Genomic DNA, 26,638 nt, shown 5'->3' with positions numbered 1-26,638 from the left:
GGTACGCAGGAGTGCAAATCGGCTTTACATCCTCAATGTGAAGGTGGCACAACCTTGCTGCCTTGCTGCTTGTCGAGACGACGGGGCATGGCAGTGGCACGAGCGCTTCGGGCACCTTAACTTCGAGGCTCTGAAGCGGCTCAGTGCCAAGGAGATGGTACGAGGCCTGCCGTGCCTTGACCATGTGGAGCAATTCTGCGATGTCTGCGTGTTGACAAAGCAGAGACGGCTCCCCTTTCCCCAGCAGTCGAGCTTCCGAGCCAAGGAGAGGCTCGAGCTCGTGCATGGGGACTTGTGTGGCCCGGTGACACCAGCCACACCAGGAGGACGACGCTACTTCTTGCTGCTCGTCGACGATCTCTCCCGCTACATGTGGGTGATGATCCTTGGCAGCAAGGGAGAGGCTGCAAACGCCATCAAGCGTGTGCATGTCGCTGCGGAGGCGGAGTCCGGCCGCAAGCTGCGCGTGCTGTGCACCGACAACGGCGGCGAATTCACGGCGGCTGAGTTCGCGTCGTACTGCGCGGATGAGGGCGTTCAGCGCCACTACTCCGCGCCGTACAGCCCGCAGCAGAACGGCGTCGTCGAGCGGCGCAACCGTCTGGTTGTGGGGATGGCTCGGGCTCTCCTCAAGCAGAGAGGAATGCCAGCTGTCTTCTGGGGAGAGGCGGTGGTGACAGCGGTTTACATCCTCAACCGCTCGCCCACCAAGGCTCTCAACGGGATGACATCGTATGAGGCTTGGCATGGGCGCAAGCCGGCGGTCTCTCACCTACGGGTCTTCGGCTGCCTCGCGTTCACCAAGGAGCTTGGCCACATCAGCAAGCTCGACGATAGGAGCACCCCGGGGGTGTTCATTGGCTACGCGGAGGGCTCGAAGGCCTACCGCATCCTTGACCCAAGAACACAGCGTGTGCGCACGGCGCGCGACGTAGTGTTCGACGAAGGGCGAGGATGGGCGTGGGACAAGGCGGTGGACGACGGCACGACTCCGACGTACGACTTCACCATCGAGTACGTCCACTTTGAGGGAGCTAGGGGAGTAGGCAACTCTTCTCCGAGCAGGTCTACCCCAGCCTCCAAGTCTCCACCGACTCCAGCGCCACACTCTCCAGCTCCTGCTACAACGAGCTCTTCACCACCACGCACTCCAGCCACGACTCCGGCTACAGCAAGCTCTTCGCCACCACGTACTCCAGCACCGACGGTACCCTCTCCGGGAACGTCCTCTCCGACACCAGCTCGTGTCGAGCACGACCCAGTGGAGCTCGTGACCCCTCTGTCCCGCGACGAGGAGCGCGTCGACGCGTGCTACGACGGCGAGCCGTTGCGGTATCGAAGGGTGGAGGGCCTTCTCATCGACCCGTCGGTGCCAGGCCCTGCATCTCGCATTCTGGCAGGAGAGTTGCATCTTGCATGCGACGATGGTGAGCCTCGGTCTTTCGCGGAGGCCGAGAAACATGCGGCTTGGCGTGCCGCGATGCAGTCGGAGATGGACGCGGTTGAGACGAACAGCACCTGGGAGCTCGCTGATCTCCCTCATGGTTATCGCGCGATCACCCTTAAATGGGTGTTCAAACTGAAGAGGGATGAAGCCGGCGCCATCGTCAAGCACAAGGCTCGCTTGGTGGCACGCGGTTTCCTACAGCAGGAGGGGATCGACTTCGACGATGCTTTCGCCCCCGTGGCACGGATGGAATCCGTGCGACTCCTCCTTGCGCTGTCAGCCCAGCAGGGCTGGCACGTTCATCACATGGACGTCAAGTCGGCGTTTCTCAACGGCGACTTAAAGGAGGAGGTCTACGTACACCAGCCGCCAGGTTTTGCGATCCCTGGCAAGGAGGGCAAGGTGTTGCGCCTGCGCAAGGCTCTCTATGGCCTGCGACAGGCACCGAGGGCGTGGAATGCCAAGCTGGATTCCACGCTCAAAGGAATGGGTTTCACGCCAAGCCCGCACGAGGCGGCCATCTATCGGCGGGGCAATAGAGAAAATGCCCTGCTGGTGGGTGTCTACGTCGACGACTTGGTGATCACCGGCGCCAAGGATGCAGAGGTGGCAGCATTCAAGGAAGAGATGAAGGCCACCTTCCAAATGAGTGACCCGGGGCACCTCTCCTTCTACCTGGGGATTGAGGTGCACCAGGGGGACTCCGGGATCACACTTCGCCAGACCGCCTACGCCAAGCGCATTGTTGAGCTGGCTGGGCTCACCGACTGCAACCCAGCTCTCACTCCGATGGAGGAGAGGCTGAAGCTGAGTCGCGATAGCACGACAGAGGAGGTGGACGCTACACAGTACCGGCGTCTTGTGGGGAGCCTTTGCTACCTCGTCCACACACAGCCTGACTTGGCATACTCCGTCGGCTACGTTAGTCGGTTTCTGCAGCGACCGACGACGGAGCATGAGCAGGCTGTGAAGAGGATCATCCGCTATGTTGCGGGGACTCTCGACCACGGTCTCTACTACCCGAGGTGCCCTGGGGAGGCACACCTTGTCGGGTACAGCGATAGCGACCATGCCGGCGACATCGACACCAGCAAGAGCACAAGCGGAATCCTCTTCTTCCTCGGCAAGTGCCCCATCAGCTGGCAGTCGGTCAAGCAGCAGGTGGTGGCCATGTCCAGCTGCGAGGTCGAGTACATAGCGGCGTCCACTGCTTCGGCTCAGACGCTCTGGCTGGCTCGACTGCTCGGTGATCTCCTCGGGAGAGACACTGGAGCGGTGGAACTCAGGGTGGACAGCCAATCCGCTCTGGCATTGGCCAAGAACCCCGTGTTCCATGAACGGAGCAAGCACATCCGGCTGAGATACCACTTCATCCGAGCCTGCTTGGCAGAAGGGAGCATCAAGGCGCGCTACATCAACACCAAGGATCAGCTTGCAGACCTGCTCACCAAGCCCCTTGGTAAGATCAAGTTTGTTGAGCTTTGCTACAGGTCCGGGATGGCCCAACTTTCTCACAAGACGACGCCCAAGACTTAGGGGGAGAATGATGGAATAAGTCTTGAGCATCTAGAGGACAGCCTGCTTTTGACTGTCATCTGTAGTCCTTTAGCATCTAGAGGACAGCTTGACTGTCCTCTGTAGTCTCTTTAGCATCTAGAGGACAGCAGTCGCTTTTTTGACTGTCCTCTGTAGTCGCTTTAGCATCTAGAGGACAACAGTCGCTTTTGACTGTCCTCTGTAGTCGCTTTAGCATCTAGAGGACAATCCTGTTGTGTAGTGTGTGTGAGAAGGTGTGGTAGTGCAGCCCCTAGGGCTATAAATATGTGTCCCCAACCCCTCTAAGGGTATGCCATTGTGTAGTGTTTGAAGAATAAACAGAAAATTGCCCCAACTCATAGTGTCATCCTCTTGATGAGAGTTAGAGTCCCTCTACTTACAGAGCCATCTCCAGCGGCACCGGCCGCAGCGGCACTCCTCCACCTTGATGAGTCGAAAGCACGCGTTTTCCTCGGCGACGGCTCCAACAAGGACATGATCGAAGGATGGTGCCTCGACACCGGCGCCACTCATCACATGACCGGCCAACGGGAGTTCTTCACCGAGCTTGACTCTAGCGTCCGAGGCTCCGTCAAGTTTGGGGACGCCTCCGGCGTAGAGATCAAGGGCGCCGGCTCAGTCGTCTTCACCGCCGCGTCTGGTGAGCACAGGCTGCTCACCGGAGTCTACTACATCCCCGCGTTGAGTAACTCTATCATCAGCTTGGGACAGCTGGATGAGAACGGTTCGCGCGTGGAGGTCGAGCACGGAGTCATGAGGATCTGGGATCCCTCTCGTCGCCTTCTTGCCAAGGTACGCAGGAGTCCAAATCGGCTATACATCCTCAATGTGAAGGTGGCACAACCTTGCTGCCTTGCTGCTCGTCGAGACGACGGGGCATGGCAGTGGCACGAGCGCTTCGGGCACCTTAACTTCGAGGCCCTGAAGCGGCTCAGTGCCAAGGAGATGGTGCGAGGCCTGCCGTGCCTTGACCATGTGGAGCAATTCTGCGATGTCTGCGTGTTGACAAAGCAGAGACGGCTCCCCTTTCCCCAGCAGTCGAGCTTCCGAGCCAAGGAGAGGCTCGAGCTCGTGCATGGGGACTTGTGTGGCCCGGTGACACCAGCCACACCAAGAGGACGACGCTACTTCTTGCTGCTCGTCGACGATCTCTCCCGCTACATGTGGGTGATGATCCTTGGCAGCAAGGGAGAGGCTGCGAACGCCATCAGGCGTGTGCAGGTCGCTGCGGAGGCGGAGTGCGGCCGCAAGCTGCGCGTGCTGCGCACCGACAACAGCGGCGAATTCACGGCGGCTGAGTTCGCATCGTACTGCGCGGATGAGGGTGTTCAGAGCCACTACTCCGCGTCGTACAGCCCGCAGCAGAACGGCGTCGTCGAGCGGCGCAACCAGACGGTTGTGGGGATGGCTCGGGCTCTCCTCAAGCAGAGAGGAATGCCAGCTGTCTTCTGGGGAGAGGCGGTGGTGACAGCGGTTTACATCCTCAACCGCTTGCCCACCAAGGCTCTCAACGGGATGACACCGTACGAGGCTTGGCATGGGCGCAAGCCGGTGGTCTCTCACCTACGGGTCTTCGGCTGCCTCGCGTTCACCAAGGAGCTTGGCCACATCAGCAAGCTCGACGATAGGAGCACCCCGGGGGTGTTCATTGGCTACGCGGAGGGCTCGAAGGCCTACTGCATCCTTGACCCAAGAACACAGCGTGTGCGCACGGCGCGCGACGTAGTGTTCGACGAAGGGCGAGGATGGGCGTGGGACAAGGTGGTGGACGACGGCACGACTCCGACGTACGACTTCACCATCGAGTACGTCCACTTTGAGGGAGCTGGGGGAGTAGGCAACTCTTCTCCGAGCAGGTCTACCCCAGCCTCCAAGTCTCCACCGACTCCAGCGCCACACTCTCCAGCTCCTGCTACAACGAGCTCTTCACCACCACGCACTCCAGCCACGACTCCGGCTACAGCAAGCTCTTCGCCACCACGTACTCCAGCACCGACGGTACCCTCTCCGGGAACGTCCTCTCCGACACCAGCTCGTGTCGAGCACGACCCAGTGGAGCTCGTGACCCCTCTGTCCCGCGACGAGGAGCGCGTCGACGCGTGCTACGACGGCGAGCCGTTGCGGTATCGAAGGGTGGAGGGCCTTCTCATCGACCCGTCGGTGCCAGGCCCTGCATCTCGCATTCTGGCAGGAGAGTTGCATCTTGCATGCGACGATGGTGAGCCTCGGTCTTTCGCGGAGGCCGAGAAACATGCGGCTTGGCGTGCCGCGATGCAGTCGGAGATGGACGCGGTTGAGACGAACCGCACCTGGGAGCTCGCTGATCTCCCTCATGGTTATCGCGCGATCACCCTTAAATGGGTGTTCAAACTGAAGAGGGATGAAGCCGGCGCCATCGTCAAGCACAAGGCTCGCTTGGTGGCACGCGGTTTCCTACAGCAGGAGGGGATCGACTTCGACGATGCTTTCGCCCCCGTGGCACGGATGGAATCCGTGCGACTCCTCCTTGCGCTGTCAGCCCAGCAGGGCTGGCACGTTCATCACATGGACGTCAAGTCGGCGTTTCTCAACGGCGACTTAAAGGAGGAGGTCTACGTACACCAGCCGCCAGGTTTTGCGATCCCTGGCAAGGAGGGCAAGGTGTTGCGCCTGCGCAAGGCTCTCTATGGCCTGCGACAGGCACCGAGGGCGTGGAATGCCAAGCTGGATTCCACGCTCAAAGGAATGGGTTTCACGCCAAGCCCGCACGAGGCGGCCATCTATCGGCGGGGCAATAGAGAAAATGCCCTGCTGGTGGGTGTCTACGTCGACGACTTGGTGATCACCGGCGCCAAGGATGCAGAGGTGGCAGCATTCAAGGAAGAGATGAAGGCCACCTTCCAAATGAGTGACCCGGGGCACCTCTCCTTCTACCTGGGGATTGAGGTGCACCAGGGGGACTCCGGGATCACACTTCGCCAGACCGCCTACGCCAAGCGCATTGTTGAGCTGGCTGGGCTCACCGACTGCAACCCAGCTCTCACTCCGATGGAGGAGAGGCTGAAGCTGAGTCGCGATAGCACGACAGAGGAGGTGGACGCTACACAGTACCGGCGTCTTGTGGGGAGCCTTCGCTACCTCGTCCACACACAGCCTGACTTGGCATACTCCGTCGGCTACGTTAGTCGGTTTCTGCAGCGACCGACGACGGAGCATGAGCAGGCTGTGAAGAGGATCATCCGCTATGTTGCGGGGACTCTCGACCACGGTCTCTACTACCCGAGGTGCCCTGGGGAGGCACACCTTGTCGGGTACAGCAATAGCGACCATGCCGGCGACATCGACACCAGCAAGAGCACAAGCGGAATCCTCTTCTTCCTCGGCAAGTGCCCCATCAGCTGGCAGTCGGTCAAGCAGCAGGTGGTGGCCATGTCCAGCTGCGAGGTCGAGTACATAGCGGCGTCCACTGCTTCGGCTCAGACGCTCTGGCTGGCTCGACTGCTCGGTGATCTCCTCGGGAGAGACACTGGAGCGGTGGAACTCAGGGTGGACAGCCAATCCGCTCTGGCATTGGCCAAGAACCCCGTGTTCCATGAACGGAGCAAGCACATCCGGCTGAGATACCACTTCATCCGAGCCTGCTTGGCAGAAGGGAGCATCAAGGCGCGCTACATCAACACCAAGGATCAGCTTGCAGACCTGCTCACCAAGCCCCTTGGTAAGATCAAGTTTGTTGAGCTTTGCTACAGGTCCGGGATGGCCCAACTTTCTCACAAGACGACGCCCAAGACTTAGGGGGAGAATGATGGAATAAGTCTTGAGCATCTAGAGGACAGCCTGCTTTTGACTGTCATCTGTAGTCCTTTAGCATCTAGAGGACAGCTTGACTGTCCTCTGTAGTCTCTTTAGCATCTAGAGGACAGCAGTCGCTTTTTTGACTGTCCTCTGTAGTCGCTTTAGCATCTAGAGGACAACAGTCGCTTTTGACTGTCCTCTGTAGTCGCTTTAGCATCTAGAGGACAATCCTGTTGTGTAGTGTGTGTGAGAAGGTGTGGTAGTGCAGCCCCTAGGGCTATAAATATGTGTCCCCAACCCCTCTAAGGGTATGCCATTGTGTAGTGTTTGAAGAATAAACAGAAAATTGCCCCAACTCATAGTGTCATCCTCTTGATGAGAGTTAGAGTCCCTCTACTTACAGAGCCATCTCCAGCGGCACCGGCCGCAGCGGCACTCCTCCACCTTGATGAGTCGAAAGCACGTGTTTTCCTCGGCGACGGCTCCAACAAGGACATGATCGAAGGATGGTGCCTCGACACCGGCGCCACTCATCACATGACCGGCCAACGGGAGTTCTTCACCGAGCTTGACTCTAGCGTCCGAGGCTCCGTCAAGTTTGGGGACGCCTCCGGCGTAGAGATCAAGGGCGCCGGCTCAGTCGTCTTCACCGCCGCGTCTGGTGAGCACAGGCTGCTCACCGGAGTCTACTACATCCCCGCGTTGAGTAACTCTATCATCAGCTTGGGACAGCTGGATGAGAACGGTTCGCGCGTGGAGGTCGAGCACGGAGTCATGAGGATCTGGGATCCCTCTCGTCGCCTTCTTGCCAAGGTACGCAGGAGTCCAAATCGGCTATACATCCTCAATGTGAAGGTGGCACAACCTTGCTGCCTTGCTGCTCGTCGAGACGACGGGGCATGGCAGTGGCACGAGCGCTTCGGGCACCTTAACTTCGAGGCCCTGAAGCGGCTCAGTGCCAAGGAGATGGTGCGAGGCCTGCCGTGCCTTGACCATGTGGAGCAATTCTGCGATGTCTGCGTGTTGACAAAGCAGAGACGGCTCCCCTTTCCCCAGCAGTCGAGCTTCCGAGCCAAGGAGAGGCTCGAGCTCGTGCATGGGGACTTGTGTGGCCCGGTGACACCAGCCACACCAAGAGGACGACGCTACTTCTTGCTGCTCGTCGACGATCTCTCCCGCTACATGTGGGTGATGATCCTTGGCAGCAAGGGAGAGGCTGCGAACGCCATCAGGCGTGTGCAGGTCGCTGCGGAGGCGGAGTGCGGCCGCAAGCTGCGCGTGCTGCGCACCGACAACAGCGGCGAATTCACGGCGGCTGAGTTCGCATCGTACTGCGCGGATGAGGGCGTTCAGAGCCACTACTCCGCGTCGTACAGCCCGCAGCAGAACGGCGTCGTCGAGCGGCGCAACCAGACGGTTGTGGGGATGGCTCGGGCTCTCCTCAAGCAGAGAGGAATGTCAGCTGTCTTCTGGGGAGAGGCGGTGGTGACAGCGGTTTACATCCTCAACCGCTTGCCCACCAAGGCTCTCAACGGGATGACACCGTACGAGGCTTGGCATGGGCGCAAGCCGGTGGTCTCTCACCTACGGGTCTTCGGCTGCCTCGCGTTCACCAAGGAGCTTGGCCACATCAGCAAGCTCGACGATAGGAGCACCCCGGGGGTGTTCATTGGCTACGCGGAGGGCTCGAAGGCCTACCGCATCCTTGACCCAAGAACACAGCGTGTGCGCACGGCGCGCGACGTAGTGTTCGACGAAGGGCGAGGATGGGCGTGGGACAAGGTGGTGGACGACGGCACGACTCCGACGTACGACTTCACCATCGAGTACGTCCACTTTGAGGGAGCTGGGGGAGTAGGCAACTCTTCTCCGAGCAGGTCTACCCCAGCCTCCAAGTCTCCACCGACTCCAGCGCCACACTCTCCAGCTCCTGCTACAACGAGCTCTTCACCACCACGCACTCCAGCCACGACTCCGGCTACAGCAAGCTCTTCGCCACCACGTACTCCAGCACCGACGGTACCCTCTCCGGGAACGTCCTCTCCGACACCAGCTCGTGTCGAGCACGACCCAGTGGAGCTCGTGACCCCTCTGTCCCGCGACGAGGAGCGCGTCGACGCGTGCTACGACGGCGAGCCGTTGCGGTATCGAAGGGTGGAGGGCCTTCTCATCGACCCGTCGGTGCCAGGCCCTGCATCTCGCATTCTGGCAGGAGAGTTGCATCTTGCATGCGACGATGGTGAGCCTCGGTCTTTCGCGGAGGCCGAGAAACATGCGGCTTGGCGTGCCGCGATGCAGTCGGAGATGGACGCGGTTGAGACGAACCGCACCTGGGAGCTCGCTGATCTCCCTCATGGTTATCGCGCGATCACCCTTAAATGGGTGTTCAAACTGAAGAGGGATGAAGCCGGCGCCATCGTCAAGCACAAGGCTCGCTTGGTGGCACGCGGTTTCCTACAGCAGGAGGGGATCGACTTCGACGATGCTTTCGCCCCCGTGGCACGGATGGAATCCGTGCGACTCCTCCTTGCGCTGTCAGCCCAGCAGGGCTGGCACGTTCATCACATGGACGTCAAGTCGGCGTTTCTCAACGGCGACTTAAAGGAGGAGGTCTACGTACACCAGCCGCCAGGTTTTGCGATCCCTGGCAAGGAGGGCAAGGTGTTGCGCCTGCGCAAGGCTCTCTATGGCCTGCGACAGGCACCGAGGGCGTGGAATGCCAAGCTGGATTCCACGCTCAAAGGAATGGGTTTCTCGCCAAGCCCGCACGAGGCGGCCATCTATCGGCGGGGCAATGGAGGAAGTGCCCTGCTGGTGGGTGTCTACGTTGACGACTTGGTGATCACCGGCGCCAAGGATGCAGAGGTGGCAACGTTCAAGGAAGAAATGAAGGCCACCTTCCAAATGAGTGACCTGGGGCATCTCTCCTTCTACTTGGGGATTGAGGTGCACCAGGGAGACTCCGGGATCACAATTCGCCAGACCGCCTACGCCAAGTGCATTGTTGAGCTGGCTGGGCTCACCGACTGCAACCCAGCTCTCACTCCGATGGAGGAGAGGCTGAAGCTTAGTCGCGACAGCACGACGGAGGAGGTGGATGCTACACAGTACCGGCGTCTTGTGGGGAGCCTTCGCTACCTCGTCCACACACGGCCTGACTTGGCATACTCCGTCGGCTACGTTAGTCGGTTCTTGCAGCGACCGACGACGGAGCATGAGCAGGCTGTGAAGAGGATCATCCGCTATGTTGCGGGGACTCTCGACCACGGTCTCTACTACCCGAGGTGCCCTGGGGAGGCACACCTTGTCGGGTACAGCGACAGCGACCACGCCGGTGACATCGACACTAGCAAGAGCACAAGCGGGATCCTCTTCTTCCTCGGCAAGTGCCTCATTAGCTGGCAGTCGGTCAAGCAGCAGGTGGTGGCCATGTCCAGCTGCGAGGCCGAGTACATAGCGCGTCCACTGCTTCGACTCAGGCACTCTGGCTGGCTCGACTGCTCGGTGATCTCCTCGGGAGAGACACTGGAGCGGTGGAACTCAGGGTGGACAGCCAGTCCGCTCTGGCATTGGCCAAGAACCCCGTGTTCCATGAACGGAGCAAGCACATCCGGCTGAGATACCACTTCATCCGAGACTGCTTGGCAGAAGAGAGCATCAAGGCGCGTTACATCAACACCAAGGATCAGCTTGCAGACCTGCTCACCAAGCCCCTTGGGAAGATCAAGTTTGTTGAGCTTTGCTCCAGGTCCGGGATGGCCCAACTTTCTCACAAGACGACGCCCAAGACTTAGGGGGAGAACAATGGAATAAGTCTTGAGCATCTAGAGGACAGCAGTCGCTTTTGACTGTCCTCTGTAGTCCTTTAGCATCTAGAGGACAGCTTGACTGTCCTCTGTAGTCTCTTTAGCATCTAGAGGACAGCAGTCGCTTTTTGACTGTCCTCTGTAGTCGCTTTAGCATCTAGAGGACAACAGTCGTTTTTGACTATCCTCTGTAGTCTCTTTAGCATCTAGAGGACAATCCTGTTGTGTAGTGTGTGTGAGAAGGTGTGGTAGTGCAGCCTCTAGGGCTATAAATATGGGTCTCCAACCCTTAGATGGGTATGGCATTGTGTAGTGTTTGAAGAAATAAACAGAAAATTGCCCCAACTCATAGTGTCATCCTCTTGATGAGAGTTAGAGTCCCTCTACTTACAGTCACCTTGCCGCAGGCCCCTCTTGTGTTGGATGTATTCTCCAGGCACTCCATTAAGCATAATTTGGGTAGAGGAGGTCATAAGCAGCCCACTGATCACATCTCTCCATATAGGACCGAATCCAACCTTTTCCAATACTTCAAGTAAGAAAGACCAAGACACTGAATCGAAGGCCTTGGAGATGTCCAGCTTGAGAAGAATTCTAGGCTGTTTTTGAGCATGTAGCAATCTTGCAGTCTGCTATACTAACATGAAGTTGTCTTGAATGAATCGGCCCTTAATAAACGCACTTTGGTTCTTAGAAATCAGCTTGTCCATATAGACTCTCAGTCTGTTTGCCATGATCTTCGAGATTAACTTTGCGAAGCTGTGGATCAAGCTAATAGGCCGAAAGTCCTTGGCAAGGATGGCATCCTCTTTTTTAGGTAAGAGAGTGATGAAGGCTGTGTAGCAGAAGGGAAGTCATACGAAACTACAACAAGAGCCTAAGTGTAGGTTGGTATGCAAGTGTGAACACCACTGTTTTTAAGGCGTCGCCTAGGCGTCGCCTAGGCGACGCCTAGGCGTCCGGGCGGTGGTCTGACGCCTAGGCGCCTTGCCCGCCTACCTCGCCTAGGCGTCGCCTAGGCGCCGCCTAGGCGTCTAGGCGGTGGTCCAACGCCTTGGAGCGCCTTACCGCTTTAAAAACCATGGTGAACACTAAGAAAACAACTTAAACCACAGCTCACTGTAAGATAAGAAATGAAGAATATCTACTGGAGCTTAACTTTGACTAACAAAAGTCATAGTTTAGCCCATATCCATCTATTTGTCATGCTGCATAAACTACGGGATGTCTCATTCACAGCCAACAAAAATAAACACTACAGTTTGGTATTAGCAACAAATATTGGCTGCTGTTTGGAGCTTTGAATTGGCACCAAAGCCTTGCGTTCAAGGAAAATTTGGCAGCACCAATCCAACAAAGGTGGCCAACTAGGATAACCCTACTAGACTCGAATTATGAAGTTTGGCTATATTTTGCCAGGGAAAAAATGATAAGATTATGGATCCATATCACATTCACAGTTTTTGGCAAACTTACATGAGTCTACCGCTTCTGTGATTGCCGACAAGTTGGCATGGCAAATTGGCAAGAAACCAAAATCTAGAACTTGCCAACATCTGCGCATCACACAGGGTTCGGAAGAGCCAAAATTTGGTAAGGCTCATCAGGGTCATACACCAAACATGTCCCGAATGCTAATAAAAGTACTTAAGTTGGGCACATCATACTGAAAAGCAAATATTCCAAAGGAAACATAAGTTCAGATACACTAACCAAGAATTTTTTTTCTTTAAGAAAGGAAACAGCAGTAAAAATCTCGCTCTCTGAATAAAGCTGCAGTGTTGCTGCTAGTGAAGCTTGTACATTTGATCCTAAAGATGTGTTGAGGAAAACCAACTTCAGAAGCTCCAAGGCATTTGCAACAGCCAATGATTTCCATATGCCTCTTTCAATAATCTTATTTCGGTGATCCTTAATGATTTTTTCTTGAGGTTTGCAGAAGACTTCCATGTTTTCACTTTCTGCATTTGAATGTCTGCATGATTTTTCAGGATCACAGAACCCGCTTTCTGAAACTGCACTCGTTTTGGTTTCACCTAGTATAGCCTGATTATTCTAAAATGAAAAAAAAAACATTATTGACAAATATATGTCTGTGTATCGGCTGTTGATGTTAAATGTAGAAATTACTTACTGGCAGTTCCTGAGAACATATTGTGTCCTTTGTGACATCATTATCATTGTTAATGTTTTTTTGATTAACAGGCCCAATTCTCTTGGCCTGATCTATTTTTTCTGTTTGAATTAATTCAAGGACTTCATTAAGTGCACTCTTTATCTCTGGAACTTCAAAGTCATCCCAATTGAATTGCTCACAATCTGAATCCAAACTGTTTTCTTGACTTCTGTTTGAAATCTGGGGAAACAATCTTCTCCTTTTCAAACTCCTTTCCTTTTCAAGATATCTAACATACCGTTCCCCAAGAAGGTTACATAAACACATGACAGCTCCTCTTATCTTTCCGTTTGTTTTCAATAGTAGTGCCATCCTTCTAAGACATGTATGTGGTGGAGCTGGAAGATCAGAGAGAGACTTCCAAGGTACACGATAATATCTTGCCCCAAGTACTGCACGCACTCTAATGTATGCCATCAGCAGTTTTCTACAAATAATAATAAAATGGTCAGGACCATCGTGCATGATCGTCAACTAAAGTATTGAGGTTTAGAAATCAATTTTCAGACCAAGCATGGGCAGACAAAAATAATAATACCTATCAGATTCACATGTCCAAAAGAATCTTTTACTTCTCATGCAGCTCTTTCTTAAGATAGCATACCGACTGATCATTGGTACTTCTTCATCAACAATAGGTTGCTCCAATATTTGTTCAGCAGATCCACTTGCTTGTACTGTACGTTTCAGAAGCTTCAGGCTGGTCCCATCGGCACGTCTCTTTCTTCTCACAGGAGTCAATCCAGAACCAACTCTTTGCTGCTTTTGTTTAGAAGTAAAGCTGGGCTGTTCATGGAGCCGAGATTGCCTTTCATATGAAAGGCGAAGTACCTATATGGAACCAATCCAGCTGATCAGCACACTAATGAAGAACTGTATACAGAATAGACAATGAGAAATGCCAATCAGCACGAAAAGATAAATAAATGAAACAAACAAACAATAGTAAGAAATATCCTGTCTCACAATGTGCACCACTGGACCTAACTCTAGCAGTGGCAAAGCTAGAGTGAATCGGAGGGTGCACATCCTTTAAGGGTGCATAATAACAATTTGTAGTTGGTGCATATATGGTAAAAATCTAGTCTAAATCACTAGTTTTGCAAATTTATATGGGTGCATTTGCACCCAGTGTTGTCTACCTAGCTTTGCCCCTGAACTCTTGCCTGAGTGAGTGCTATGCAAGGTAGCTTTGAAGCAGCTCGCACATTGTTACAGGATATTTTTGTACATGTGTCCGATTTGTGCCAGTGATGTTACATTCCAATCGATATTGCAATTGCCTTTATTTATTTGTTCTTCCCAGGTATCTATTATTCATATTATCTATAGCACCGAGTTTTTATCCACTAATTAAACCAAGCACATATCGCTTTTGTTGCATATTGTTCACTCAATCAGGGTAAACCAGAGGACTCACCATGTATCCCCTTGCCCTTATATTCCTTATTTGCCCCATCTGCCCCTACGCTGTAGAGTGTAGCAACAACTATTTCGCTAAGCATACCGTCTCTCTCCCTCTCAACCTTTTGCAGCATGTGTTGTGTAAATATGTTAAGATAAGGTTCCCTTATCCATCAAAACCCCATGACAGAGAGTAGGGAAGCATCTAGAACTAGAAGGGGGAGATCACAGGATAACGACACGGTCAAGCAAATAATGCAAAGTAGCACATTCTGTCTCACGTGCTTAAACGCAAAAAACTCAAAGATGGTGACAAATGAACCATTTTGCATGTTAAAACAGTGCACTTCATGCTACTTATGTTCAAACCTGTGGTAGCATAGAGTTAAAAACACAAGCTAAAGAAATACAGAAATGCAAAATGAGATTAAATTAATATAGTGCTTCAGATCAATAAATGATAACGAAGGAAAATCTAAACGCATACCTGCTCTACAGAAAGATTCAGTTCTCTTGCTATTCTAACACAGTCTTTAAAAGGAATTTTCCCCTTCTCACCAACATCCATAATACGCTGTTGCAACTCCAGTCGTTGTTCAGTAGTCATGACTCTAAGTGAACACCATGAACGACGATGAGAAACCTATATGAAACAGAACATCATATATTCATATAGTATCAAAACAATGTAAATAAATGCTCTGGTCTAAGAGAGCTAGACAGATAGCCACTTCCAGCTAATACAGTTTCCAGTGGGTATAATGGGTTTCAGTAATAAATAGTGGGAAAACTCTGACAAGTAACAAGGATTCAGTAATAGATAGTGTAATGATTCTGACAAGTAACAAACAATGAAGTGCTTGCGGCTGTAGATCTGCCAATATAAGCCAAAAGGTACAAACAAGCAATAGAGTCGATACTGGTGTTTAGATTCAGGAAATTAAGGGTTGTTTGGTTTGAGGAAAAACCCTGTTCTAGATGAGGTAGTGCATTATGAGTTCATCCAATGATTTTGGTGGAATTAAATTTGGATGACTCCATTCCTCACGCTTGTAGGGGATTAGTTGGTGATGGATCAACCCATCCATTCCACAAACCAAACAGCAAAGTGAGGAGTGAGACGATGGATCACTCCATGCATTAAACCAAACACACCATTAGTGTTTCAAATAGCTCTAGCAGTAGTGAGACTTCTAGCAACAGCACTTCGGCAGCTAGCGAAGAGCTGGCTGTTTGTAATGCCTGTTTTTTAGAATGACTAACTCAGCGGAGTCCGATGTCCCAGGTACGTCCCTTCCCTCCCTTCCCGCGCGTCCCTTCCGGGGCCGACGCTTGCACTCCCCAATGCCCCACACCGACGCCCACTCTAGGGCCGGCGGCCACCTTCCAGGGGATCGCCGCCGCCCCTCCCTCCACCCATTTAGCCCCCCTGCAGGCGTCCGCTTCCTCCCATCCTCCTCCTCTGTGCGCGGCTCTGCTCAAGCTTGACGGGCGGTCCAAGCCTGATCGCTGGCGCGCGGATAGTCCCGCTGGTGGCGGCTCCTGCAGCTCCGCTGGGAGTGTCTCCTCTGGCCCCTCCTTCCGCGACGTGGTGCTGCTTTCCCGGCCTTCTCCGGCTGGTCGGACTCCCAAGTCTGGGCCTCGGGTGTCTCTATGCAGGGAGCTTCAGGACGTGGTTCTCCAGCCGTCGGTCGTGGGGGACCTACGAAGTGCGCCGCTGATGGTTGGCAGACAGTGGAGTCCCGGCGTTCCAAGCGGCCGCGTCTGAAGGCTAGCAGGTTCCAGCGACCTGCACCTGCCAATCTTTCCGGCAGGTGCTTCAACTGCCTCTCCCCAAGTCACCTGGTCCGAGACTGCCGTTCAAAGACAAGGTGTTTCAAGTGCTGTGGGCTTGGGCATAGGGCGTCCCTCTGCCCTGTGGCTCCAGTTCGTGCTCAAATTTCCACATCTGTTCCCAAGCAGACGGTGTGATCCCGTCTTGGTGGTGTCGTTCCAGGCAAAGCTTCTGTTTGGTCCCGTCTTCAGAATCAGCAACCTCCTGGGACCTTGCAGTCTGTCTAGAGCAGACTTTCCCCTCCGTTGTCTGGTGGTCTGTGCCAGGCGAGGCGCTTTGTTCATCCTGCAGCGCCTCGAAAGGTGTGGTGGAGGAAGACTTCGGTGGCTACAGTCACAGGCAACCAGTATATGATTCAAGGGATGGCTACTGACCATGCAGTGGGCGCGGATGTCGTCACTATCAGGGGCCGCTCTCGCCGTCGTCACTCTCGCAAGAGGCGAAACCCCCCACCCCACCCCTCCCAGAGATGATGGGAGCAGGATTTATGTGCAGCCCCGTTTGCCTTCTCTAAGGCTTGTACCCCCATGCTTACTGGGTTGGAACCACGCCATGACTGTTGCCAAGGAAGATCTTCGCTTGGCAGTGGTTGTCACGGTGATCAGCAACCGTGACTCAATATTTGAATTCGAAGTGGCATCCCTGCTCTCACCAAGATTGGAAATCGCTGAAGACTCCCTTGTTCTCCATCGTTTTATCCCCAAATAGTTTCCTGCTGGTTCTCCCGTCTGAAGATTTGGCTCAAAGGCTTGACACGAGGTGGTCCATTCAGCGGGCTGCGACTTTCACAGTGGTCTGCAAGCGATGGTCTAGATTTTTCAACTCTTCTGGCAGAACTCTTCCTCAGCTGGTTGACCTAGAATTAGATGGCATCCTAGTGCACATGTGGGAGACGGCCACGGTGGAACATTTGATAAACCCATTTGCTTAGCTATTTAAGGTGCATCTGGATACCTCTGGCCTGAGTGACCTTGTTTCCTTCAGATGCTCTGCCTGGTGCATTGATACATCCATGATTCCGGAGTCACGAGAGCTCTGGATCACTGAACCTCTGCAGGCGCCTACTGGAGATTCGCAAGGAGTTATTTCTTTGGGTTATTCAGTGAAGATTAGACGGTCTATCCCTTCTTCAGCTGCTACTGCTCCTTTGGTCTCAGCCTCACTGTCATCGCCTCGTGATCATGATGATGGCCCTAGGTCACACCGACGGCCTCGGTCACACTCACCACGAAGCGGACCACGTGAAGACATCAACACTTTCAGTCTTGGTGAGCAGGGATAGCAACAACGTCCAGCCAAAGAAAGGCTGGGACCAAGATGCTTGGATTACAAACAGACGAATCCTAACTCTTCTGTGCTGGACAATTCTGTGGTTGGCCCTTGCTGCGATCTCATCGAAGAACACCGTGCGGGCCTAGACACTCCCTCCGGGGACGCCTCGGCTCCGGTGCGCTTTGAAGAGCAAATTCAACATGCTGCCATCTCTAAACATGCAGAGCCTAAACACACTAAGCAGAATTTCGCGGATGGTACTTGCTGCGATCACACGGAAGAACACCGTGCGGGCCTTGAGACTCCCTTCGGAGATGCCTCGACTCCGGTGCACATTGAAGACCAATGCAGCGATCAGCCGATCACACTGCTGAACACCGTGCGGGCCTTGAGAACCCCTACGGGGATGACTCGGCTCCAGTGCACACTGAAGAGCAAGCGTAATGGGGGTCTTCTTTGTTTTCGACCACCGTAACGGGGGTCTTCTTGTACTGATCCATTTTGGATCCTTTTTTCCTCCCTTCTTAATGAAATGATGCGCATGTCTCTTGCACGTTCGAGAAAAAAAAGAATGACTAACTCACTAAATGATTGGTATCTCAATTATTCTCATGAAGGACTGAGGCTAAAAAGATGGAATGCTGAGTATTCATAGAATGAATAAGTTTGTTCACTTCCATTCCCGTAATGCATGTTTTCTATAGAATGGTTGATTCGCTAAACGACTGTTAACTCAGTAATTCTCATGAATGACTGAGACTAAAAGATGGAATGACTGACCTAGATAAACTATGAGATAAATATGTCAAGTAGGATCTAGTTTTGAAGCTTTCGTCGCGATGAATACAATGGTGAAATCGGTTTTCAATTTTGACACTCGGTTCAGTAGATGTTTTTTAAAACGGAACATCAAGTCATGCATGGACGCGTCATTTTTTGGGAGTGGGAGGAAGGTTGGTTGGCTAGGTGTGCGCACAAGATGTGTGTTAAGGAGTGGTGCCAAAATAGCGTGTGTGTGTTTTACTAGATACATTGCTTTAGCTATGAACCTAGACATAGTGTATATCTAAGTGCGTAGCAAAAGTTCTACATCTAGAAAAGCCAAAATGTCTTATAATTTGGAACTAAGGGAGTATATATTATGAAATTTTCTCATGTCAAATCCAAGTCACTATTTTCACAGTTGTCAATATAAATAGTTAACACAGCTATATTAGCATTCAAAGTTGAGGAATTTGATAATTCAAATTCGAAGGGTCTGTTTGTTTTCATCCATACTTATATAAGATAGCTTATGGCCCAAGGGCAGTATGGTAAACACAAATATGGGAAACTTATTTCGGCATCAAGGGTGGTGTTTCTCACCGTACTGCCCATGCCCAGAAGCTACCTTATGTAAGTTGGGGAGCAAACAAACAGGCGCTAAGTACATTTATTCAACGTATGCGATAATCCTATGCATCAATGATGTACAGCAGATGAGACAAACCTCCGGGACAGAACTGCCAGGGAAGGCACTTAACGGGTCAGCCAAACCAGCTGTTAAATAACAGCACTCTAGTGTTTCCCAATAAGAATCAACAAACTCTTTCTTTGAAAGTACAAAATCATGCCGAATTTTCCGATGATTGTTCAGTTGGGAAGATGGAAGAATTCTTGGCATGGGTTCTTCGATGTAAGGCCTGAGCTCCATCGAATGTGTATACATGGCATTTGACGATACACCAGCATCTTCTAAGAATTCTTTTGCAAGCTGAACCAGCTGTGAAACATAGATAAAGTGGTAAGTTTGTCACAACCTAGTCGCCTACGCAATTAAGGATTAATTATTGAACAATATAGCAAGTATCAAACATATGTGCCAAGTATAGCAATTACTGAATAACCTTTAAGATTAATGTTCGGTAATAGTTTTCAGGAGCACGCCTAAGTTGTAGCTTTTCACAAGGCTAACTACAAATATTAGAAAAGAATAAAGTTTATTACCTTGAGCTTGTCCAAAATATTTACTAAACGTGAGAGTCGGCCATTGGCATGAGTATCCAAGATCTGATTGTATTCCTCTGTAGGTATTTCTGAAAGTGTTTTTCCAAGCCTACACAACGTTATCATGTTATCAATCTTCTTTGCTGACCCAACAATTTGTAGAAAGAGTTCAAGGGGCATTTCTTTCATAGCTGCTTCCATAGAAAATAACAGGCATGATTGATTAAGGCTCTTATCATACTGCCCTGCTTTGGTACAACCAAATGCATTGCACCAATTTGGCAAAGAATTGACATAAGCCCACAGAAATTTATGAAATAACTTTGCTCGAATCATCTTTGCGCCTATGAATCCATTTGCATACATAGCTTCTAATAGTAATGGTTTGTAAACTTTAACTCTGCGTGAAATCCTCAGACCAGGTATGGCAGTCATATGTTGATTTTGCTTCACTTTAGCTGCTGCACCTGCGCGAGATTCGGTGTCAAAGTTCCTTTGTCTGGTCCTAAATTGCTCCACAAGTTCTGGTGACACGTCTCCAACAGAAGAATGCAGTATTACATCAAAGAGACGACTGCGAGCATAATTTGTCACCAATGGAGCACTGACTTTGATACATTTACAGCTTCCCTCTTGCTGAAGCTTATTCAACGTGCGAGTCAATGTCTTCCTATCCATTATTTTCCCGTCCTTCTTTTCAAGCCGTTCTAACCATTTATGTAACTCCACCTTCAGTACAAATTTCTTCTTCTGCAGGGCCCAAAAGAGAAAAGACAACCAGAATGATCAAATACAAGTAGACATGTGGCACACAAAGGGATAGCATGAACATGAACACACAAAAAAAGGAAATGTTGGAAGCTGAAAGTTGCTGTTACTAACTCTGACTAGGATTTAAAAAGAATTGTCTAAGTAGTAATACTTGCTCCATTCAAAAATATATCAAGTGGTCTCCAGTATGGCAGTATGCCACTTCGAAAATTATTGTACATGAAAATGATAAAAGAATTGTAAAATCTTAAATCTGTTATATTGCTAAAAAAAATTAATGAATACAGTGGCAGTTATCCAAACTACCAACTCATACAATTTACTTCGTTAGTTTGTCACAATCAGAGGATTTAACTGCACAGATTTTTTTACTACCAACATATATTTGAAAACGGGGATAGTATTACCTAGGGTGACAAGGACAAGAATGCATGTGAACATTTATCAAAGCCCACAAAGTATAGGCTTGTTTCATGGGTCATGGTGACCACAAATATACAGAGCCCAACCCTTTGAAGAAATATAAACGATCAAAATAGTTTAATATGGAAAAAATACAAAATAATGGAGTACAATTGAAACAGTTTTATCTGGAAGAAAAATATGAAATGCTAGAGTAACTATCAGTACCATATCACCATACTATATGGCTATATGCAAAAACCAGGGATACCCCACCCCATTAAAAACATACTGGCCTAAAGCCAACACCTAGAAAAAATCTGACCCGTTTCTGCAATTTCAAATTACGAACACAAGAAATAATCGAGTACAGGAAAAACAATAAATAATAATAAGATAAATAAGACCAGCACATGACAGGATGCATACACAATGCAACTGAAATATGGAACAGGTACTGCATCAAATGTACAGTAAATTCCATGCCATGACATTCAATATTGAACTGTCACAAATATTAAATTAGATACACATTTGCATTTGATAGATCATTTATGCAAGGAATCTCGATTGACAAGTACTTGGGAAGCAACCTTTAACATGTGTAGAATCCTTCTATGGCGTTGATCATCAGAAGATAATGGACGGCACCGACGCCTCCTCTGATTCGAAGCAAGTTTATCTAGGAAAAAAGCATGTGATCACTTACATTGAGTTTAATAGCAATTTGGTTGCAACCTAAACATATATAGCTTGCCAGTTTGCCAAGAAAAAGATTAACTAATCCCATATGAAGAAACTTAACTATACAAAGGGGTGGTAATGCATCACGATTCAAATGTTTCTTCACGATTCATTTGAGCCCTTAATTAAGTTTAGTTCAAAAATGAATAGAAAATAGAGTCTGATTCTAATTCTAATATGATCCGATCCTCAAATTTTATAGTGTAAAATGTAAAGCCCATTACCACCCCTAACTATACGCAGGAACTATAGAAGTAGCCCGCAAAGTCAGGGCATGGTATTACTTGAAAATTTTTTGAACTGATAACCACCCTTAGCTGAAAATCTTATGAACTTTGGGAGAGACAACCAAAGAGCACACCCTTCGTGATTTAAATAAAATATGACTCTGTGAGGAAAATATATGCAGGATTTGAAACAGATTATATTGTCCAGCTATAGAAGTATAGATGCATTAATAGATATATGCTTCGAAAAAGCATAAAGCTCTATGGATCTACTAGTGATCTTAAAGTCAAACATGGCACAGTTTATAGACAGTACAGAAACTGCGAGCTCTTACTGCAGCATGGCAATCCCCAGATATATTAACCACAGAACCTTAACCAAATGAAGAGAAAAAAATTGTGCAAATCTAAGTAATTGTACCTTCTTCAACTAACTGGGAAACTGCAGCAGATGCATCACGGTTGTTCTGGATATGATGTCCAATTGGTTTGTCATGGTTCTCTTCTTCAAGCAAGAGTAATTTGCCCTGTGAACTAGGTGATTCCAAATCTTTAGATGAAACTAGGGACCACAAATCCGAACAATCATCACAGTCTTCTGAGAGTGCCTCAAAATTTTGCAGAGCAGTACCAGCTTTGTAGAGTGAGAAGTTTTTTGAAGTCCAAATTCGGTACTGCGATGTCTTGTCTGGAACTTCTGCTTCCCATGTTAGGTTGAATTTTTTTAGCATGGATGATACTCGTTTATGAAGTTTTTTTGAATTGTTGAGTCCAAGATGTTTGCCAATCTAATCAGAAGTTGTATTAGACATTAGTTACTAATTTTAAGATAAACAAAAACAAATTATCATCCCAATCAGATGACATAAGCAAACAAAATCTCTATCACATAATGATATGTATTCAAGCTTCTCCATATATTGATCATCAATGAATTCTGGGGTTCAACGTTCAAGGCAAGGAGCTTTTGCTCATGGGTCTGTTTTCCACTAGGAAGCATATTGGCTTATTGGGTCAACCGGTCAAGTAAAAATGCCATTACTGTACCCGGAAGCTGCTCTACCTTTGCATGAGAAATTATTCATGTTAACATGTCCCTAAATAAAATAACCTATTGCTGAAACTAGTCCACAGCCAAGCGAAACAAATATCTTCAGGTTTAGGCAACCATAATCAAGTATTGAAGAAGAAATTAGGTAACGTAACATGTATAACTCAAAAGGAAGCACAACAGCACTGCAATAATAGGATAAAGTAAGAACCAGTCTAGCATATAATTTAAAACACATAATACCACAAAGTTGCGCCAATTCAAGGTTCAGAGAAGTACCTCAACAAGTGTAATACCTTTTGTCCCTTGGCTACTGATCATATCATATATACAGTTCTCTAATGGAAGTTCCAAAATTTGATCAGTTGCCTGACCTTTTTTAACAAATTTAAAATTTGAAGCTATACTTTTTGGCTGAAACTCATTTGGATCAAAATTTTTCAGTAGACGCAAACAACGGACAACCTGAAACATGGAATAACATTATAGCTTGTTGCTTAAGAATGTGTGTGAAACAGAAAAGTATTAAAGCAGGCATGGTGCAGTGCAGAGTGAATCTTCTATGTGGTGTAAGCCTAGCCAGATTATCTACACTCAGGGGCGGACCCAGAACAAAGTATTAATTTGTTTACCCCCAGTGTAATGGGCTTGGCCCACCTAACTACTCTATATAATATACACCCAACCCTGGATTAGGGTTAGGGTTTTCACTCATTCCAAATGGTAACAGAGCTAGGTCTTTTTCTCTCTCCTCCCTCCCTTCCCATTTGTCGGCCCGCCTCTCCCCTGGCCAGCCCCACCACCACCCCCTCCTCCACCTCCCGTCGTGCCGCCTAGAACAGCGTAGGCGCACCCCCATCGTGCGTCGCCCTCTGCGCTCTCATCGCCTGTGGAATTGCATGCCATTACCTCTTCAGTCCAAAAACATATGCATGTTTGGAGTAGCATCTAAACTGGGGTACGGAATCATGTTAATAAACTGTGACTCAAGTTACTGGAAATTCTATGACAAACTACACTTATAAAAGTCTAACAGTCTTTTAATTACATATTTGAACTAGCATTTCAATCCTGACGGGAAGTGTTAGGAACTGAGAGAATGAACTCCAAAAAAGTATTAGAAAGTGGCATTAAATAGCAAGAGATTAGCATCACCTTATCATCATCTTCGGCATCAAATATCTCCACAAGTCGTGCATCTATTAATCTATGCAATACCTGAAGAATAGGCCATTTAAGTAACAACCCATGAAAATGAAGGACCGACAGAGATAGTGTAAAGTTGGGGTGTTTGGTTTGAGGAGCAGAATGTTGAATGAACTATCCAAACCTAATCTACTTTGCTCAGTATGAGGAATGGAATCAATTCACGTATCACCACCTGATCAATCATTCATCACAAGCAAATGTTGAGTACAAAAATGAGGAATGATGACATCCCCTAGAAGCATCGAAAAGATCCCAATGTCTCATGATGGAGGAACACATAGAAAAAGTTGGTTCCTCAAACCAAACACACCGTAGCTGATTTCAAGCAGGCTTACATTTCTCCATGCTCTGTGCCCATATGCCATCCTGTAGTCGAGATCAACTTTTATATCTGACACAACAAGAGCCTAGGGGAAATAATCAAGCAAATTAGCAAATTGGAAAATTTTGGTGCAAATACCAGCATAGCTTTAATAGGGAAAATGTGAGAGCAGTCGACCTTTCCACTTGCTTCTTCAAGTTTATCACATATGGCTTTCATTGCTGGAAGATAATCATGAATAGATATATCATTCTTGGAGTTAACATCAAAAGCTCCATCTACTCGGAAAGCATCTACATTGGCCTCTTCATTGCTCCCAAGTAGTTCAGGCTTTGTAATCTCAATTCTTTGCTGTGAAGTCATATTCAAGTCCTTGGCATATCGGGAGAGATATAGTGAATTGGTATTGATAATATGTTTATTCTGCGAGGCATCTTCCCTCTCAGCTCCGTGATCTTTCATCTTTATAATAGTTGATTGTCTAACTATTAGTCGTTGTGATTCAAGACTCTTTGCAATAAAATGGAAATTGTTTCCTTTCATTCTAAATTTTTTGCAAAGTTCACTCTGTGGTACCCCTGAAGTCCTATAACGAAAACATGATGTAAGAAACCACAATCATAGTTAAAATTAAGATAAAGAATCTGTACATGAACATACCACATTACGTGAACAGGTTAAAAATTGGAAACAATACAAAAGTGCAACAAAGACTAATAACCATTCTGTTGGACAATGTCAATAATACTAGTAATTTGTGGATAAATGAAACAGCTGACAGTGTTCATAAATATATGGGCTGTGCTAACAACAAGAATTTCCAAGTCACCATATGTCCATGCATTTGGACAGTTAAACCAAAGATACAAACTTTAGGGTATGATCCCTATAAAGAAGCTCATCTTCCGTTTGACACATAAGTCGGGCATGCACCATTTGAAAAATAAGCATATGGGCATAAAGAAATACTCATAATCAATACTTAAATTTTTAAGGGAACTGCTATGTACTGTGTACAGCTATATAAAAGGGAACAAATTGCTTCTCTGTGGCTTTAAATCTGTACATTATAACATAAATTCTCTTTTGCAAGGTAACAAAATATATAGGCACGTTTAGGGTTTAGGGTTCAAGGCACGCTTTGGACTTTGTACTACTCTTTTCTTCTTAATATATATGATGCTCCTGCGCGTTGGAGGAAAAACATCTATAGGCACGTAAATTAAGTGATTTACATATTGAACATTTTCCAATTCCTATCAAGTCACAAATACCCAACCCCCAGACTGATTAATGAAATTAAAACAGACGGTGTACCAATTATATATTTGCTCAAAAACCATTGTTGCGGATTTGCACCTGCTTGCCGCAACACACTCCAACGTCGCCTTCTGGACGGCACTCAACTCCGACTTCGCGAATCTGCGCTCGTATAACCCCAGGAAGTTGTCCCTGATCCCCGCGCTTGCCACGAGCCGCATGCCCCGCCGTTCGGCCTCCTCGAAGTCCTTCTCCGCCGGGTCTCCGGCAGAGATGGGCACCCCGTCCCCATCCCCCTCCACCAGGTTGACGACGCGGAGCGCAAGGATGCGAGCCCACAGGGCGCGCTTGACTGCTGGGCCTAGCGGGAGCCCCGTCGCATCGAGCGTGCCACGGAGCGCTGGCCATAGGTCCACGACGGGGATCCCCGGCGCGAGGCGCGCGCACACCTCCTCCAGCGCCACCGACACGAGCTCGTCCATGGTTGTCTCGGAAGGTTTAGGGCTTTCAGGGTTTTGCCAATGGCGGCATCAGGCACGGAGAGCCCACGGGGATCCTGAGTTCCGGGGGATGCGGTCTTCTTTTTCCTTTTGAGACAAAGAGGAAGGTGGGCTCGAGAGGTATCTTGTTTTCCCTTTTATATTTTAAAATAAATGAAATTTTAATTTTATATCTCGAATTTTATATATCTATACTAGCATATAGTTCATTCTAACAATAGATGATTAAATAGACCATGTCCAATGGACCAGCACGAGGCCCGGCTTATTTAATAATGACGTGAGTCGTGCTTAAGTCGTCGTCTCGGCACGTGTTAGTCCAGCTCGGCACGGTTATTTTTTTATTTTTAATAAACCAGTTTATATATATATATATATATATACAATACTAGCTATGTGCCCGTGCGATGCCACGGAACGCAAATTGACGAGCCTTCAACGACTAAGGACCCTAGCGACGGGCGACGTGAGTACAGTGATCATGATATAAATACGCAATATTATTATAAATACGTCAACCCAAATATATTACACTGATGTCGAACAAACATTATTAATATCGTACAAATTATTTCTAAAGAGTAAATATAGAATGTTTAATCATAAGCAAATATGTCGACATCTTGTACATTAATCTATTTTTTACGACAAAATGTTAGTACACAAAGATTATATAAAAATAAACATCATATATTTTATCGACCTCAATGTTCCATGTTAGTTCAGAATTTCAGATGTGTTAACAGGCAACAACAAAAAGAGCAAAATATGGTATGATTCCACTTTATTTAACTCATTCTTCTCAACACCTTCATAGGTTTCTTTTTTAGCCTACAATATAGTAGCAATAAAAGGAGACAGATATAGGCCAAAGGAATCATGAAGGATATGGTTCA

At 49.0% G+C, this 26,638-nt stretch overlaps 1 protein-coding gene across 22 annotated transcripts in view; it reads right to left on the bottom strand.

Annotated features, from left to right (window-relative positions):
* LOC103627759 (uncharacterized) overlaps positions 1-25,857 on the bottom strand; it is a 61,672-nt gene extending 35,815 nt beyond the window's left edge. For 9 of the 22 annotated variants that reach the window (XM_035959292.1, XM_035959290.1, XM_035959291.1 and 6 more), the window contains exons 1-13: positions 25,342-25,851; positions 24,160-24,568; positions 23,996-24,067; positions 23,607-23,669; positions 22,731-22,916; positions 21,822-22,188; positions 21,023-21,111; positions 19,257-20,006; positions 18,760-19,032; positions 14,652-14,807; positions 13,299-13,591; positions 12,719-13,187; positions 12,298-12,639 (exon numbers count right to left, since the gene is read on the bottom strand). In XM_035959292.1, the coding sequence (XP_035815185.1) occupies positions 12,298-12,639; positions 12,719-13,187; positions 13,299-13,591; positions 14,652-14,807; positions 18,760-19,032; positions 19,257-20,006; positions 21,023-21,111; positions 21,822-22,188; positions 22,731-22,916; positions 23,607-23,669; positions 23,996-24,067; positions 24,160-24,568; positions 25,342-25,724 (3,852 nt within the window). In that variant the 5' untranslated portion in view covers positions 25,725-25,851. Of the gene's footprint in view, positions 1-12,297; positions 12,640-12,718; positions 13,188-13,298; positions 13,592-14,651; positions 14,808-18,759; positions 19,033-19,256; positions 20,007-21,022; positions 21,112-21,821; positions 22,189-22,730; positions 22,917-23,606; positions 23,670-23,832; positions 24,068-24,159; positions 24,569-25,341 lie in introns of all 22 variants that reach the window. The other 13 variants (XM_035959285.1, XM_035959282.1, XM_035959281.1 and 10 more) reach the window with 4 other exon arrangements.
* Between the last annotated feature and the right edge of the window lie 781 nt (positions 25,858-26,638).

Source organism: Zea mays, chromosome 5, assembly GCF_902167145.1.
Source record: "Zea mays cultivar B73 chromosome 5, Zm-B73-REFERENCE-NAM-5.0, whole genome shotgun sequence".
Taxonomy (NCBI): Eukaryota; Viridiplantae; Streptophyta; class Magnoliopsida; order Poales; family Poaceae; genus Zea; species Zea mays.
This window is presented reverse-complemented; position numbering and strand designations above follow the sequence as displayed.